General features: G+C 42.2%; 2 protein-coding genes across 12 annotated transcripts in view; one reads left to right on the top strand and one right to left on the bottom strand.

Moving 5' to 3' along the window:
• Positions 1-15,728, top strand: part of CENPO (centromere protein O) — a 34,082-nt gene that overhangs the window by 10,172 nt on the left and 8,182 nt on the right. The window contains exons 1-7 of one of the 11 annotated variants that reach the window (XM_072770864.1): positions 5,070-5,129; positions 5,434-5,584; positions 5,752-5,856; positions 8,234-8,403; positions 12,612-12,729; positions 13,786-14,045; positions 15,559-15,727. In XM_072770864.1, the coding sequence (XP_072626965.1) occupies positions 5,823-5,856; positions 8,234-8,403; positions 12,612-12,729; positions 13,786-14,045; positions 15,559-15,727 (751 nt within the window). In that variant the 5' untranslated portion in view covers positions 5,070-5,129; positions 5,434-5,584; positions 5,752-5,822. Of the gene's footprint in view, positions 1-4,948; positions 4,970-5,004; positions 5,337-5,433; positions 5,585-5,751; positions 5,857-8,233; positions 8,404-12,611; positions 12,730-13,785; positions 14,046-15,558; position 15,728 lie in introns of those variants that run through there. The other 10 variants (XM_072770865.1, XM_072770858.1, XM_072770863.1 and 7 more) reach the window with 10 other exon arrangements.
• Positions 1,788-5,369, bottom strand: PTRHD1 (peptidyl-tRNA hydrolase domain containing 1). Its single transcript, XM_072770870.1, has 2 exons — positions 5,091-5,369; positions 1,788-2,126 (listed from the first exon to the last, which is right to left on the bottom strand). The coding sequence occupies exons 1-2, from the start codon at positions 5,340-5,342 to the stop codon at positions 1,956-1,958; spliced, it is 423 nt and encodes a 140-aa protein (XP_072626971.1). The 5' UTR covers positions 5,343-5,369; the 3' UTR covers positions 1,788-1,955.

Below are 15,728 nucleotides of genomic sequence, written 5' to 3'. Positions count from 1 at the left end.
AGTGTTTTCAGTACTTATATACTGAAATTCTATGCTGCATTTGATTGTTCTCTTCCACCTTGAAATTCTATTCACTTGGCTTCTTAGAAATGGTTCTGCCCTCTGTACTCTACCAATTCCTCTATCCACTCTCCTAGTTTCAAATGACCACCTCTTGTAATGGAAAATTTTTGTATCTAGTATCTTAGTTGTTTTAGTATCTAAAGGATAGGGGGAAAGTCAATTCACATTACCTTGTGCAATTCTCTCTGTATGGATTATCTATGTATCTGTCTTCTCATTAGATCTTAGCTACCTGAAGGCAAAAACTCTTTTCATCCTTATATCCTCAGCTCCTCATACATCCTGCCACGGTAGGCTTGCAATAAATATCTGCTGAGCAAATTACCCTTTATAACTTTTGCCTTGCAGGGGTCCAAGCAGTTTCTGTAGACATTTCCAAATGTGTCTAGAAATACGTAAAACACTGTACGGAGTGTTCTAGATGTTCAGAGAAGGGAACTGCATTTTGGGCTGGGTGAGACATTGTGAAGGTGATCAAATTTGAGCCAGAAATAGTTTAAAGTCCAGAGGTGGGAACGGGGAGGGAAGAGTACTAGTGCTTGACTTCCAGGTCAGGGACTGGCAGGCAGCAACTGGAGTGCCTTTGTGGAAAAGTAAGTTTGGATAAGGAAAGAATAGAAGATAAACTTAAAAAGCTGGGTAGGACAGGTGGCAGGGTGCCTCAGTTGGTTAAGTGTCTGCCTTTGGCTCAGGTCATGATCTTGGGGTCCTGGGATGGAGCAGGAGCCCCCTGCTTCTCCCTTTGCCCCTCCTCCCACTTGTGCTCTCTCACTCTCAAATAAAATCTTAAAAAAAAAAAAAAAGCTAGGTAAGAAATATAAAATGGACGGTCTGAGGCTAAGCTGAAGAGTTCTGCCTTTATTCTGTGGGCAAGTAGGAGTCTACCCTGAAGAGGGTGCTCAATGTTCCTAAGTAAACCTAGTGGGAGAACATCCACCGGACTGTAGCCAGGCTACACGAGAGGTGAGGAGACCAGTGGGACATTCAGATGAGCAAAGTGAGAGACTGATGCAGTGTGGTAGCACTGAAGACAATAGAGATGGTACTTGACAAATCAAATATGTGTGTGTGTATACACATGCATGCATATGTATACACCAGTCCTCCAGTCTCATCAAAGTTTCTCTTTCTTTCTGTTCAAGGCCTTAACATCTTTGAAACCTTAACATTTTTTTTTAATTTTTATTTATTTATGATAGTCACACACACAGAGAGAGAGAGAGAGAGAGGCAGAGACATAGGCAGAGGGAGAAGCAGGCTCCATGCACCGGGAGCCCGACATGGGATTCAATCCCGGGTCTCCAGGATCGCGCCCTGGGCCAAAGGCAGGCACCAAACCGCTGCGCCACCCAGGGATCCCCAAAACCTTAACATCTTTGAAACTGAAATGCATCTCATGGTTAATTGCATGTCTTAACTGGTAGCATCTCTTCTTTCCTAATAACCATTTCCTATAAAATAATGGCGTATCTTAGAGTTGATATTGTCCTAGATTCAATGAATATATCAGGATGTGAACAAGAAATAAAGAATTCAAAGGCAAAGTTTTAAACTTGGGTGCCTGGAAGAACCCTTATTCCTAATAGAGAAGGAAGGGTGTTTGTTTCTTTGGCCCCTGGGTAGGAGTCTAACCAAATCTTCCATTTGAACAATGACCTAAAGACAATATTGTGGCTCACCTACTTTCCCCACCTGAACTAATTAATAACTAAAAATAAGAGGAGTCTTATTAGTGACAACTTTAATATGAACATGTGTTTGACCCTCAAGAAACATTAATAACCTCAAGGGAGGAGCGAGTTGCCATTGAAAGATGATGCTTAGGGATGGATGGCATGCAGTTTCTGGATCCAGTCGATACTCAAATACATCAAGGCAACTGATAACATTAGTCATTTGAACAATCGGTACTTCTTCAAATACTGGTTCACTTCTTCCTTGGGGTAAGGACGGAGCGCAATGCAAGTGGCGATGTTCTCAGGCTGCTCCAGCCACAGCATGTGGTCAATGTTCTTCTGTTGCAGGGTCTCAGCCAGCTCCTTCAGGGTGCTCTCATCTGCAGCCTACCAGTGGCAGAGCAAAGAACACCGACCAAATGGCCTACTTAGGAAGTATCAGAAGGCAATGAAAAAACAAGCATGGGGATGCCTGCATGGCTCAGTGGTTGAGTATCTGCTTTAGGCTCAGGGCGTGATCCAGGGATCTGGGATCGAGTCCCACATTGGGCTCCCTGCAGAGAGCCTGCTTCTCCCTATGCCTATGTCTCTGCCTCTCTCTCTGTGTCTCTCATGAATAAATAAATGAAGTCCAAAAAAAAAGAAGAACGAAAAAACAAGCATGGAAGGGGTTCCTCTTGACTGAAATTGACTGAAAGTAGAACAGTTCTCTCAACAAAGGAGCCTAAAGCACATCTCCAGAAGCAACAGCTCACTGCCCCTTCTGCCATGTTCTCTCTGTAGGCCCTTAGATAAGCAGCCTGGGGGCAGGACAGGGAGAGGCGTAATATGCCTGTTTCTAAAGTGGAAAGATTTTTCTCTTCTCTCTTGGGATGCTGTATGTGTTGTCCGTAATTATGCTCTGTATTTTCTACTTCTCTTATGGTGGTTCCCATACAGCTATCCCTAATCCTTCAGCCAGCTCTGACTTTAAGAGCTGAGAAGGATATGACACTAACAGCATGTTACCTCCATCTCCATTCTCCCTTCCCACCCAACCCCACCCAAACCTGAAGGGTTTTCCTTTTGCTGGGATAGTTCCTATTTCTTGGCTCAGAGGGCAAACCATTCCTCCCACATCTTTCTCCAATTGTTTCTCATCATCCTCATCACCACACTGACTCCTATTAACAGTAAGTGTTAGAGCTAGCACTCAGAAAATAATTTGTGTTATGTGGCCTTTTTTTTTTTTTTGCCTAGTAAGGCAGAAGCCACTCCGATAACTGGAGGTTTGTCCTATCAAATTAGAGGAGGCCAAGACTGTCACTCTATATCTAGAGTCTTCTGGACACAGCCATGCTAGAGGCAAACCCATGGACTTCTGCCTCCTTCTTCAGCATCAGACAGCAGCACAGGACAGTGAGTTAGAGTGAGTCCAAACTTTTGCTCTGTCCCTTAGTGACTGTGCGGTTTTTATTTTTAAAGTAAGCTTTAGGGGATCCCTGGGTGGCCTGCCACCCAGTTTAGAGCCTGCTTTGGGCCCAGGGCGTGATCCTAGAGACCCAGGATCGAGTCCCACATCAGGCTCCCTGCATGGAGCCTGCTTCTCCCTCTGCCTGTGTCTCTGCTTCTCTGTGTGTGTCTCTTGTGAATAAATAAAATCTTTAAAAAAAATAAAAATAAAGTAAGCTCCACACTCAGTGTGGAGCTCAACTGGGGGCCCAAACTCAGGACTCTGAGATCAAGACCTGAGCTGAGATCAAGAGTCACATGCCTAACCTACAGGGCCATCCAGGTGCCCCAGTGACTGTGTGATTTTGATGAGTTACATGACTAAGCTGGGCCTTTCTTTCCCCTTCATAGAACAGGGATGATAATGCTTCCTAGTAGTAGTGACGATTCAATGGAATTAGGCTCAGACTAGTGTCTGGCACATGGTAAGCACCCAATAAATGGAGTTAGCCTTGGCATGTTCTTCTATTTTACTGGTCTTTACAGCTACAGCATCACCTTAATTTAATCCCTGGTGACTCCTTGGTCCCTTTCCTGAGTTACGGCTAACAACTAGGAATCGCCAGATGTCTTTGACTTAGAGGAGGTCACCTAATCTCTGTGGGCTTTAGATCTCTCTGAGAAAAGGGGTAAATATATTATCTGCCTGAATGTAAGGGAGGAGGGATGTCTGAACCAGATGATTTATTGAGGCTCTCTTCCTATAAAAAGAGTCTAAATAAAAAGCTATCTGCTTCTTTTCCATCTGCTCAGATTCTTGAGATATTTTCCCACAGGTTATTGCCTGATATTTTACTACCCAACAGTTTTTCTCTTGAAAGATCATCTGCTCTTGCCGGCTACCCATAAAGGGATCACCCCACCCAAGGGTCCTAGTTTGTTTAAAATAAATCTTATAAAGTAAAATATGTGCTTAATGTAGAAAACTAAAAAGAATAGAGAAGCATTAGAAAATAACCAAAGTCCCACCACCTGCTTAATATTTGGATGTATTTCCTTAGTTTTCCCTCCCCAAATTTGTATCATTTTTGTATAGAATACAGTTCAGCTCAGTAATGAGCACTCTTCCATGCCAACTAAATATGCTCCAAAACCATGATTTATGCGAGCCTTATAATAGCACATTTTATGAGCATAAAATGAACCAATCGCTAGTGTTGGAAATTTGGTAATTTCCACATGTTTTTACTATTATGAAGTGCTCCTGTGAATATTCTTGGACTATACAATGAATGCTCTTTGGTGCATCTGAATTATCTTCCTAAAATACGTTTCCAGCAGCAGAATTGACACACGGAGAAAGGTTAAGGGTTAAGATCTGTCTGGCCATCTGCAAAACACCGGTGGTGTCTGGTATTTATGATGCTAAGGTCAAGTTATAGGAGCTACACATTTACTTTCAAATAATGAGGCGTCATACCCTGGCAATGCTTCATTTGGACTTCGCTGGCCATAAGGAACCCCGTGTCCTGGTCCCTTCTGCAGGGTTTCTCGGGGGAGGGAGCGGCCGGTAGCTCGGGCCGCAGGGATAGAAGGCCGGCCCAGGGCACAGGTACAAGGGCGGGGCCTCGTTCCACCTGCCTCCACCCTCCCAGGCCTCTCCCAGGAGGGACGCTCCCCTAGAGCGGAGGGGTGCCGGAAGCATCAATAACCCGCCCGACGTCCACACTTCACAGTCAGGCCCGGTCCAGCCACGGAGGGAGGGCGCAAGCCCCTGAACCCCTTTCCGAAACTTAGAGGTAAAGAACTCCTCCCCACTAAAGCCGCACCCACTCAGCGAGGTTACGCCTCGCCTCAAGGCCACACCCACTTCCGGTCTCGACGGCCTCGGCACCCCTCCCCCTCCGCCGGGTGCCTCACCTCGAGGACCACCTTGCGCATGCGCCCCAGGTCCTGGAGGTAAGCGGCCGTGTGGGGGTGGTCGCGATGAAGATGCAAGGCCGCAGTGGCTGCGTGACAGGCCTGCGCTACTAGTGCGCCCGCTGGCCAGGAGAATGGAGCTTGCGATAGATCCTTTCGTAACACCAAGTATTGGACTAGGATCTGCGGCTCTGCGCCGGAGGCCGCCATCTTCCGGGCCCACAGAAAGGCCGGACCTACTCCCCGGTGCATGCCGGGATGAGGGAGGGGCCCCGAGCGCCGCCATGTTTTTGTACGGTGGGGACGCAAAGCACGCTGGGTCCGACTGGTTTGATTTTTGAAGGCGTGAAGGGCGGGAATTCTCATCCCTGTGGTGCGTGAGCGAGAAGCGCGGAGGAAAGGAGACGGAAGACCCAGTGACGGACAGGACCGTGACCAGGGTGGAAGGCTGTCGGCCTCTTAGAAAGCCGTGTTGTGGGGCGCGCGCAGGGCAGGTAGACGGGGACACCGCCGGCGGGGACCGGGAACGGGAGGGGCGGGGCGGGGGGGGGCGCTGGTTCTTAGGGTGACACTCGGACTGTCCCGGGGCCGACGGTGCGTGCCTGACTTGTGCGCGGCTTCCCGTGAATAGGTGTGACTTTCTTTTTTTGTCTTTTACCAGCAAGGATATCTGGGTCCCTCTTACCGCTTGCCTGCACAACTTCATAGGAGGGCCTGTGGAAATCTAAGGAGATGGAGTGGGCGAATGACGGCAAGTCCAAAGGAGGTATTCCCCGGGTCGCCTTTCCCCCTTACTACTGCTGCCGAGATGACCCCTAGGTCAAAAGAGCCCCTTCCTCCAGTGAAGGATGTATGACCTGGCCTGTTTGGGAACATTTTGGTGAAAGGAGCAAAAAACATTGAAGACTCAGAGGGACAGGCAGCTAAGATCATTCATCGCATAGGAAAATTCTTCGAATATTTGTAGGTTCCAGCCCGTTTTTACACCGATAGGGTGTGTTCATGACATGCTCAGTGTTTATATTCAGAGCTACAGGTTAGCCAGTGAGCTCTCTTTTCAGGATTTTTTTTTTTTTTTTTTTTTAATTTATGATAGGCACACAGTGAGAGAGAGAGAGGCAGAGACACAGGCAGAGGGAGAAGCAGGCTCCATGCACCGGGAGCCCGACGTGGGATTCGATCCCGGGTCTCCAGGATCACGCCCTGGGCCAAAGGCAGGCGCTAAACCGCTGCGCCACCTAGGGATCCCTCAGGATTTTTTGGGGGTCCCTTACGCATTACACCTGTGAAAGGGTCGGTGCCAGGCAGTGACTTTTGGTGTTGGTTAGACCTAGATTGGAGTCCTAGCTCTGCAATTAGAAATTTCCTGGCTTTGGGGCAGCCCCGGTGGCCCAGCGGTTTAGCGCCGCTTTGGGGCCGGGGCGTGATTCTGGAGACCGGGGATCGAGTTCCACGTCGGGCTCCCTGCATGGAGCCTGCTTCTCCCTCTGTCTCTGCCTCTGTGTGTGTGTGTGTGTGTCTGTCGTAAATAAATAAAAAATCTTAAAAAAAAAAAAAAAAGGAAAGAAAGAAAGAAAAAGAAATTTCCTGGCTTTGAGGCACCTGGCTGGCTCAGTGGTTGAGCACCTGCCTTCAGCTCAGGGCCTGATCCCCTGGGGTCCTGGGATCGAGTCCTGCCGGGGAGCCTGTTTCACCCTCTGCCTGTGTCTTTGCCTGTCTCTGTCTCTCATGAATGAATAAATCAAATCTTTAAGAAAAAAGAAATTTCCTGGCCTTGGGCAAGTTGTTTTGCTTTTCTCTGCCTCAATTTCTTCATCTGGAAAATGGAGGCAAATAATAGCCTTAACGATGGTGGTTGTGGAGATTAAATGAGTATTCTCTTCATGCTTTAATTCTTTTTTTTTTTTTTTTTAAGATTTTATTTAGACACAGGCAGAGGGAGGAGCAGGCTCCATGCAGGGAGTCTGAGGTGGAACTCCATTCGGGACTCCAGGATCATGCCCTGGGCGGAAGGCAGGCGCTTAAACTGCTGAGCCACCCAGGCTGCCCCATGCTTTAATTCTTTACATGGTTTGCAAGTAAAGCATCTAGCACAAGTGTCTTAACGTGTAGGAAATGTTCAGCAAACGCTTTGTTAGACTGGATTGGCATTATGAAACTGACCTTTCCTAAATTGGTCCTTAATCTCTTGGGAACTAGGATTTGCCTCAATTTCTGTCCAACCATGAACTTGTTTTCCTTTTCTAATACCCAGTAATACTGATAGGCAGTTCCCTTTAGTGTGTATCTTTATAGTCCTTTGTGAATAATACTTTTTTTAAGATTTTATTTATTCATGAGAGACACAGAGAGATAGAGACACAGGCAGAGGGAGAAGCAGGCTCCCTATGGGGAGCCTGATGCAGTATTCGATCCCAGGACCCCGGGATCACACCCTGAGCCAAAGGCAGATGCTCAACCACTGAGCCACTCTGACTTCCCTGAATAATACTTTGCAGAGCTTCAGAGTATTTAGTTTAAGTCTCTCTGAATGTCTAAATCCAAAGAGATATGCATTAGCACTTTGGGAATACATGCATAAAAGCCAATTTAAAAAATAATTCTGCATTTTATTTTAAAAATGTTTTTAAGATTTTATTCATTTATTTGACAAAGCACAAGCAGGGGGAGCAGCAGGCAGAGGGAGAAGGAGAAGGATCAGCACGGAGCCAGACACAGGGCTTGATCCTAGGACCCTGGGATCATGACCCAAGCAGAAGGCAGACACCTAAGCAACTGAACTACTCAGGCACCCCTAATTCTATATTTTAAAAGTTTCTGAGAGACCCTGAATCTGGTGACCCTGTTTTCTCCTAAGTCCTTATTATCATGGGTAACTGAGATGAGTTTTATTCAGAAAATGCTCTCTTTAGGCATTGTCCTGGTCAGAGACTACTTGTACATTAGTGCTGAGCCTAAGAGGTTGCTTATCATTGATTTCTGTTGTCAGCTCCTCTGGTTTTATAAATTGTGGCTAATGTCTAACATTTTAGTGGGCTAGGTTCTGAAAAAAGAGCCACCCTGTGTTCCCCACTGAAATGCTTCCTGTTGCCAGAGTTAGAAATCCCCAGCTTCTTGTGAAATTGTCTTTTTACTTTTCTCAGGTGTTTTAGCTCACTTGGAAAGATTAGAGATTCAAGTGAACAGATCTCATAAAAACTTAGAAGATCCACAGAGAGCACAGGCAGTCGAACATGCTCTCAGGACCAAGATTCATAAACTGAGATGTCTACGAGATGAGCTGAGAAGTAAAGTGAAGCGACGTCAAGCCAGAGTGAGTGCAGAGGTGACATTGTAGGTTTTCCTGGAGTGTAAAGAACAAGGATCATCTGGGAATTAGTACATTTGGATAATGAATTTCACTTGTGTTCTTACTAGATTGATTTCAGCCCTTGACCTCTCAAATGATCCATCCTGTTGAATCAGCGAATACCAATATCAAGCAATAATTTTCAGACGCTGCTGTTGGGCCTGGCAAGTTCTTTGTAATAGTCTTTTAGCCTGCACTCAGAGACATGAGTGTTACTTTACTCTCAGCCTGACTTGAGTCATTGGCACTTTTGTCATTAGTGCCATCTTTCCCTTACCCATGCTTGATACCATGTAGTGAACTTTGATTCTTCCCTCTTTTTAGTTTTCTCTCTAGCCCAGGGTCAGTCAGCAAGACCTGTCAAATTTTCCTATAGATTGTCTTTGTACTTCAAGTATTATCCATATATTATGTGGTAAGTATTTACTAGGTGATTTGAATACCAGGATCATTATAGTAGTCTGCTAGTTGTTTCTCTTCCTGTATAACTAGTTCTCCAGTAACTCTTGCACAGCCAAGAAAGTGCTTCATAAAACACTATATCACTGAACTTTATATAAATGTAAAAAGTATAAACTCTTTCATGTCTGACTTTTTTTTTGCTGAGTGTTTTATCAGATTCATCCAAACTGGTGCAATATAGTTATTCTTTTTTATTGGTATATAGTAATTTCATTTTATGAATAGTCCACAATTAATTTACTTAATTGCATTGTTGGTGACATTTAGGCTAATTAGGTTGTTTCACTTGGGGGCTGTGAAACATTCCTGTTCCTGTCTTTTGATGTAAAAATATGTACTTTTCTATTGGGTGTATACCTTGTAGAATTTGCTAGGTCACATGGTATGTATATTATCTTTAGTAATACTGCCACACAGTTTCTGGAAGTGATTATACCAGTTTTATATTCATAGCATCAGTGTATAAGATTTCCATTGTTTTGCATCTTGATACTGTCGGCTTAAAAAATTTGTCCCTCTGTGGGAGTGTCATAGTATCTCATGGTGGAGTAATTTGCAATTGCCCGATAACTAACACTATTAAAGTACCTGTATTGGATACTTGAAAGTCTTCTTTTGTGAAATATGCTTTTTGGCTTCTGCAAAAATTGTATAGTCTATCTCTTACTGAATTGTAGAGTCTTTACGTATATTGGATATGAATTCTTCAGTATATGATGAATCTTCTCTTAGCCTGTGGCTTGCTTTTTTACTCCCTAATGGTGTCTTGTGATGAAAAGAAAGTCTTCATTTTAATGAAGTTTGATTTAGGAATCTGACTTACTGCTTTTTGTTTTCTTTTAATAAATCTTTGCCTAACTTATGATGATAAAGATGTTCTGTGGTATTTTCTAAAAGCTCTATTGTACTTTCTACTTTCAGAATTATAGTCCATCTGGAGTTGATTTTTTTGTGTATGGTATGAAATAGAGGTCATACTTTTTTTGTTTTTCCATATGGCTATCCATTGCATCCAGTACCACTTTCTAAAGTCCATTCTTAAAAATAAATAAATAAATAAATAAAGTCCATTCTTTTCCCACTGTTTTGTCATGGATCTTCGGGTCCATTGTGAGTCTGTTTCTGACTTCTGTTCCATTGGTCTATTTGTGCTTGTACCAGAGGTTCATTTATTCTTAAATGTTGACACCTGTCATATATGTTGTCTCCTTCAGAATTATCTTGGGTATTCTTGGCCCTTTGAATTTTACATAAATTTGGGAATCAGCCATCAGTTTCCAAAAACCTATAGTTTTGATTGGGATTGCATTGAATGTATACACTAATTTGGAGGGAATTGAAGTATTTTCAGTATTGCATCTTCTAGCTAATATACATGATATATCTTCCCATTTATTTAGTTCTTCAGGTTCTCTCAGTATTATGTATAGTTTTATGTGCAGAGATCTTAAACATCTTTCATTATATTTATCTTTATGTATTTGATTTTTCCTGTTATTACTGTATATGGCAGAGATCAGCAAACTTTTCCTGCCTAAAGCCAGATGATCAACATTTTAGGCTTTGTGAGCCAGTTGGTATTTATGGGAGCTGCTCAGCTCTGTGTTTTGTGAAACAGCCATAGACAATATGTAAATTAATGAATGTGCTCCAGTAAAACCTTACTACAAAAATAAGTATCAAGTTGGGTTTGACCCACAAACCACATTTTGATGACCTGTGATAAATGGTATTATTTTTTAGAAATTTTATTTTTAAATTTTTATGTAGAAATATATTTGATTTTTGTATATTGACTTTATATATCATAACATTGCTAAATCTACATTAATTCTATTTATCTCTCTATTCTTTTGGGATTTCTACATTTGGAATCATGTCATATGCAAACAATAAGTTTTACTTCTTCCAACCCTTGTAACTTGTTTTTCTTGCCTTATTCGATTAGCTAAGAAGATCTTCAGTATATTGAGTAGAAATCGTCTTAGAGTCAGCCTGTTTGCTCTATATTTTGTATAGATACTCTTATCAAATTAAGGAAATGCTCTTCTATATCTTGTTCGCTAGAGTTTTGTGATCAGGTCTTGAATTTCTTAAATATTTTTACTGCATATATTAAGATGATCATATGGTGATACACATTGATTGGTGTTTGAGTGATGATGGCTTACATTTTTGGAATAAACCTAATTTGGTTTGATGTGTAATCCTTTCTATATAATGCTGAATTATATTTGCTAGTTGGACTTTGACATCTAAATTCATGAGATTATCTTGTGAAATTTTTTTAATATCCATGTCAGGTTTTGGCATCAAGTTTAACCCAGTCTCAGAAAGCAAGTTGGGGTGTTTTCCCTTTTTTTCTATTTGCTGGAATAGCTTCTATAAAATAAATGTGGTTTTTCCTTAAATTTTAATAAAGAATTACCTGGTAAAGCCCTTCGGGACTCTTCTGTGGGAAGGTTTTAAATTTATGACTCAATTTCTTTGATTAATATAAATCGACTAATTTATATTAATATTGTTAATATATTACTATAAATATATAAATATTATTATAAATATAAATTAATATAATTTTAATAGGAATTGATTGAATATAAATTTCCTATTTCCTCTCGGGTCATCTTTAGTAAGTTGCATTTCTCAGGGAATTTGTCCATTTCATCTAAACTCACATGTTAAAGTTGGTCAGTAGTATTGTCTCATTTTTATTCTGATGCTAGTAATTTGTGTTCACTCTTCATTCTTTTTCTTTCCTTGGTCAGTTTTGTTAAGTTTTATCAATTTTGTATTAATTTTATTAAAGAACCAAGTTTTGGCATTATTGATTTTCTCTATTATACATTTGTGTTGTATTTTTATTAACATCTTATCATTCTACCCTTCCTTCTTTTTGGATTTAAGTTGCTTTTTAGCTTCCTGAAATGAAACCTTAATTGATTTTTTTTTTTTGTAGTCTTTTCTCTTTTTTGTATGTGAGGTTATAAATTTCCCACAAAGCATAATGTCTTAGTCAATGTGGGCTGTTGTAACAAAAATACCATAAACTGGGTGGCTTATCAGTAACACATGTGTCTCACAGTTCGAGAGGTTGGGAAATCCAAAATTATGGGCCTAGCAGGTTCAATGTCCAGTGAGGACCTGGTTCCTCATGAAGTCTTCTCATGTAGCCTCATATGATCGAAGGGGCAAACTAGCTTTCTGGGGTCCCTTACATGGGTACTAATCCCATTCATGAGGGCTTCAATATTGTGACCTACTTACCAGCCAGAGGCCCTACCTCCAAATACCATCACATTGGGCATTAGGTTTCAGTGTATGAATTTTGAAGGATACAAAGATTCAGTCCATAGCACGTGGCTTTAACTATATCCCTTAAGTTGTGGTATGTTGTTTTCATTGTTTTGTTCACCCTGTACTTATCCTAGACTTTGCTCACACCCTTTTCTTGTTCCTCTCACAATACTCTCCATTTCCACCAAGTTGTAATTGTTCTTCAGGCCAGCACAGTTTCTACTTCTGATTCCTGGCACTGTGACCCACAAGGTTCTTCCTCTGTTGTGAATTCATAGCACTAACTGGTCATTGTAGCATTTCTTGAGTTGTTATACAATAACTACACTGCACTTAGTTTTCTTTTTACTTGTGTGAGGCCAAGGACCCCTTGCGGTGCCCCTGTCCAGTTTGGTTTGCTGCGTACTTTGCAGGTTAGAGCATCTATTGCTAATGAAGAGCCTGATCAAACACAGGAAATCAGTGAGCAAGAAGTTGCGGAAAGAAGACAGGAAAATGTGAAAGCTATTCTGCAGGCATATCGTTTTACAGGTATAATTTATTTTCTGACCTATTCCAGTCTGAGTCTCTTGCTTCGAGTGAGTTGGTTTGCTATATGTATCATTAGTCTTGGACTTATTTCATGAGCTTAGATTTTGCCTTCCTCAACATACACCAAGCTGGCATACTATTTGTAGGCATCTTGACCTACAAAATTGGCCTCTTTTTGCGAAGGCTGGTTGGGGGCTGGCTTAGATTATTCATTTTAGCTATTCAGTGTGTGTGTCAGAACTTGTTTTTTTTTTTTTTTTAATTTTTTATTTATTTATGATAGTCACACAGAGAGAGAGAGGCAGAGACATAGGCAGAGGGAGAAGCAGGCTCCATGCACCGGGAGCCTGATGTGGGATTCGATCCCGGGTCTCCAGGATCGCGCCCTGGGCCAAAGGCAGGCGCCAAACCGCTGCGCCACCCAGGGATCCCGTGTGTCAGAACTTGTACTAGAACTGCCTTTGCTTGGGGATCCCTGGGTAGCTCAGCGGTTTAGTGCCTGCTTTCAGCCCAGGGCATGATCCTGGGGTCCCGGGATCAAGTCCCACATCAGGCTCCCTGCATGGAGCCTGCTTCTCCCTCTGCCTGTGTCTCTGCTTCTCTCTCTGTCTCTCATGAATAAATAAATAAAATCTTAAAAAAAAAAAAAAGAACTGCCTTTGCTGCTGGCTGGCTTAATGCCACTGGTCAAATAGTTTGAACCCATTAAGTCTCTGTTTCCCCATGAAAATGGGGGATCTATCCTGCCCATTGTCTATGCATAGATTGTAGAAGAAACTGAACATTGACACTCAGAAAAAGAAGTAAAATGAAAATTTCAAAATGTTTTCCCATAATTTGATATTAGGATGTTTTTTTTTCCACCATTCTTCTGTGGTTTTAATAACTCACATTCAAAGTGAGCCAGAGTAAGTGAAAAGAGTCTGTGATGTCCTTTCAACACATTTGAACATGTACTGTATTTATGAGGCAATGCTGAAGCGAATGGAATGTGCAGCTGAAGAAGATCCTGCCTTTGCTGACATTTGCTGAGAGGTGTTGCCTTGTTTGCTTCAGGGCTTAGTGGGAAACTGACCAGCCGAGGGGTCTGTGTCTGCATCAGCACTGCTTTTGAGGGAAATCTGCTGGATTCCTATTTTATCGACCTTGTCCTACAGAAGCCACTTTGGATACATCACCATTCAATTCCAATCTTCATTCCCTTGGAGGAGATATCTGCAAAATACCTGCAGACTAATATTCAGCGCTTCCTGTTCTGTCTTTGTGAATACCTAAATGCTTATGCTGGAAGGAAGTACCAGGCAGATCGACTTCAGGTATCTGTCTGGAATCTTACATAGCATGTTATGAGCCCAGAATAGGCTTAAAAGGGGGTGGGGAAGGGATCCCTGGGTGGCGCAGCAGTTTACCGCCTGCCTTTGGCCTAGGGCGCGATCCTGGAGATCCGGGATCGAATCCCATGTCAGGCTCCTGGTGCATGGAGCCTGCTTCTCCCTCTGCCTGTGTCTCTGCCTCTCTCTCTCTCACTGTGTGCCTATCATAAATAAATTAAAAAAAAAAGAAAAGGGGGTGGAGAAGGCAAATTTTCTTCTGTATTTTAAAATATTTTATAATTCTGAGCCAGATATTTGACCATTATCCTTCTCATGTGTGTTTCCTATTTATATACAAGCTATTGTCCACCTCCTTCCCCTGTTGAAACTGGATGCTGTTGAAGTGTGGGTACTGCTTACAGGATTATTCACTCCTGAATGGTGATCCTCAGGCTTTTATACTTGACCCTTTCTTCCTTCACAAAGTAGTGTAGTCATACCTCATTTTATTGTACTTTATTGCTCTTTGCAGATACTGCATTTTTCTACAAATTGAAGGGTTGTAGCAATTGTTGAGCAAGTCTATTGGTGTCATTTTCCAACTTGTTCACTTTGTGTCTCTGTCACATTTTGGCAATTCTCGCAATATTTCATACTTTTTCATTATTTGTTATGGTGATCTGATCATTGATGACTCACTGAAAGTTCAAATGATGGTTAGCATTTTTTAGTGAGAAAATATTTTTTAATTAAGATGTGTAATTGGTTTTTTTAGACATAATGCTATTGCATACTTAATAGACTACAGTGTAGTGTAAACAGAAATGTCCTGGGAAACCAGAAAATTCATTTGACTCACTTTATTGCAGTGGTCATGAACTGAACCCACAGTATCTCCAACATATGTCTGTATAGTTTCTATGCTTTTAATTCAGTGGGTATATAGAGTACCTACTATGTGCCAAGTGTCTTGCTGAACCTTGGGTCTATATAGATGCAAAGCAGAAAATTACATAGGGGAGTACTATCCATCTTTGCCTAAACTCTGGCCTAGCTTCTCAGGGTTGCAGTGGAGCTAGTTTTGGGGTAAAACAAGTTTTTTTAAGTAGACAGGAAATGAATGCAGATAAAGAATAGGTGACTTTTATAAGTTAGTGCCTCCCTCCCATGAATTTAGAATGACTCTGAAGCTCTTGGTTGTTAGTTAAACTGATATGAGAATGCAGACACAAAGCATTTTAGCCAGCTATACAAAGACAACATATCTCCCTTTTGTCCCCAGGCTCTGGCCAATTATTTAGCACTTCCTGCAGGCCTTCCTAGGATGCTGCCAACTCTTAGTTATATTTTAAATCTTTATCATTAGTTCTTTTTACAGACTTTTCTCTGTCCTTTAAGTCTCTGAAATTTGATTCATGGGCCCTATTTTTGTAGATATGTTTGAAGTCACCACCACTCACTGCCTTTGGAACTATAATCATCATATACTTTGTGTCTTGATCCCCACCCTCTTCAGAGTGACTTTGCAGCCTATCTCGCTCGGCCCTTGCAGAGAAACCCACTGTGCAACTTGCTGTCATTTACTTACAAAGTGGAGCTGCGGGGTCAGTTCCTGTTTTGTGCTAGACTGCTGTATAAGGACCTCACAACCACCCTCCCAACGGACGTCACCATTACCTACCCAGG

Source organism: Canis lupus, chromosome 12 (genome assembly GCF_048164855.1).
Source record: "Canis lupus baileyi chromosome 12, mCanLup2.hap1, whole genome shotgun sequence".
Taxonomy (NCBI): Eukaryota; Metazoa; Chordata; class Mammalia; order Carnivora; family Canidae; genus Canis; species Canis lupus.
Note: the sequence above shows the minus strand (reverse complement) of the source record. Positions and strands in the feature narration are given on the sequence as shown.

Bases quoted from the DNA above. Each gene is read 5' to 3' on its own strand.
- PTRHD1 (XM_072770870.1), bottom strand. From the start codon at position 5,342: ATGCACCGGGGAGTAGGTCCGGCCTTTCTGTGGGCCCGGAAGATGGCG. The intron at 2,127-5,090 runs GTGAGGCACCCG...TGCCACTGGTAG, and splicing joins TGCGCAAGGTGGTCCTCGAG to GCTGCAGATGAGAGCACCCT.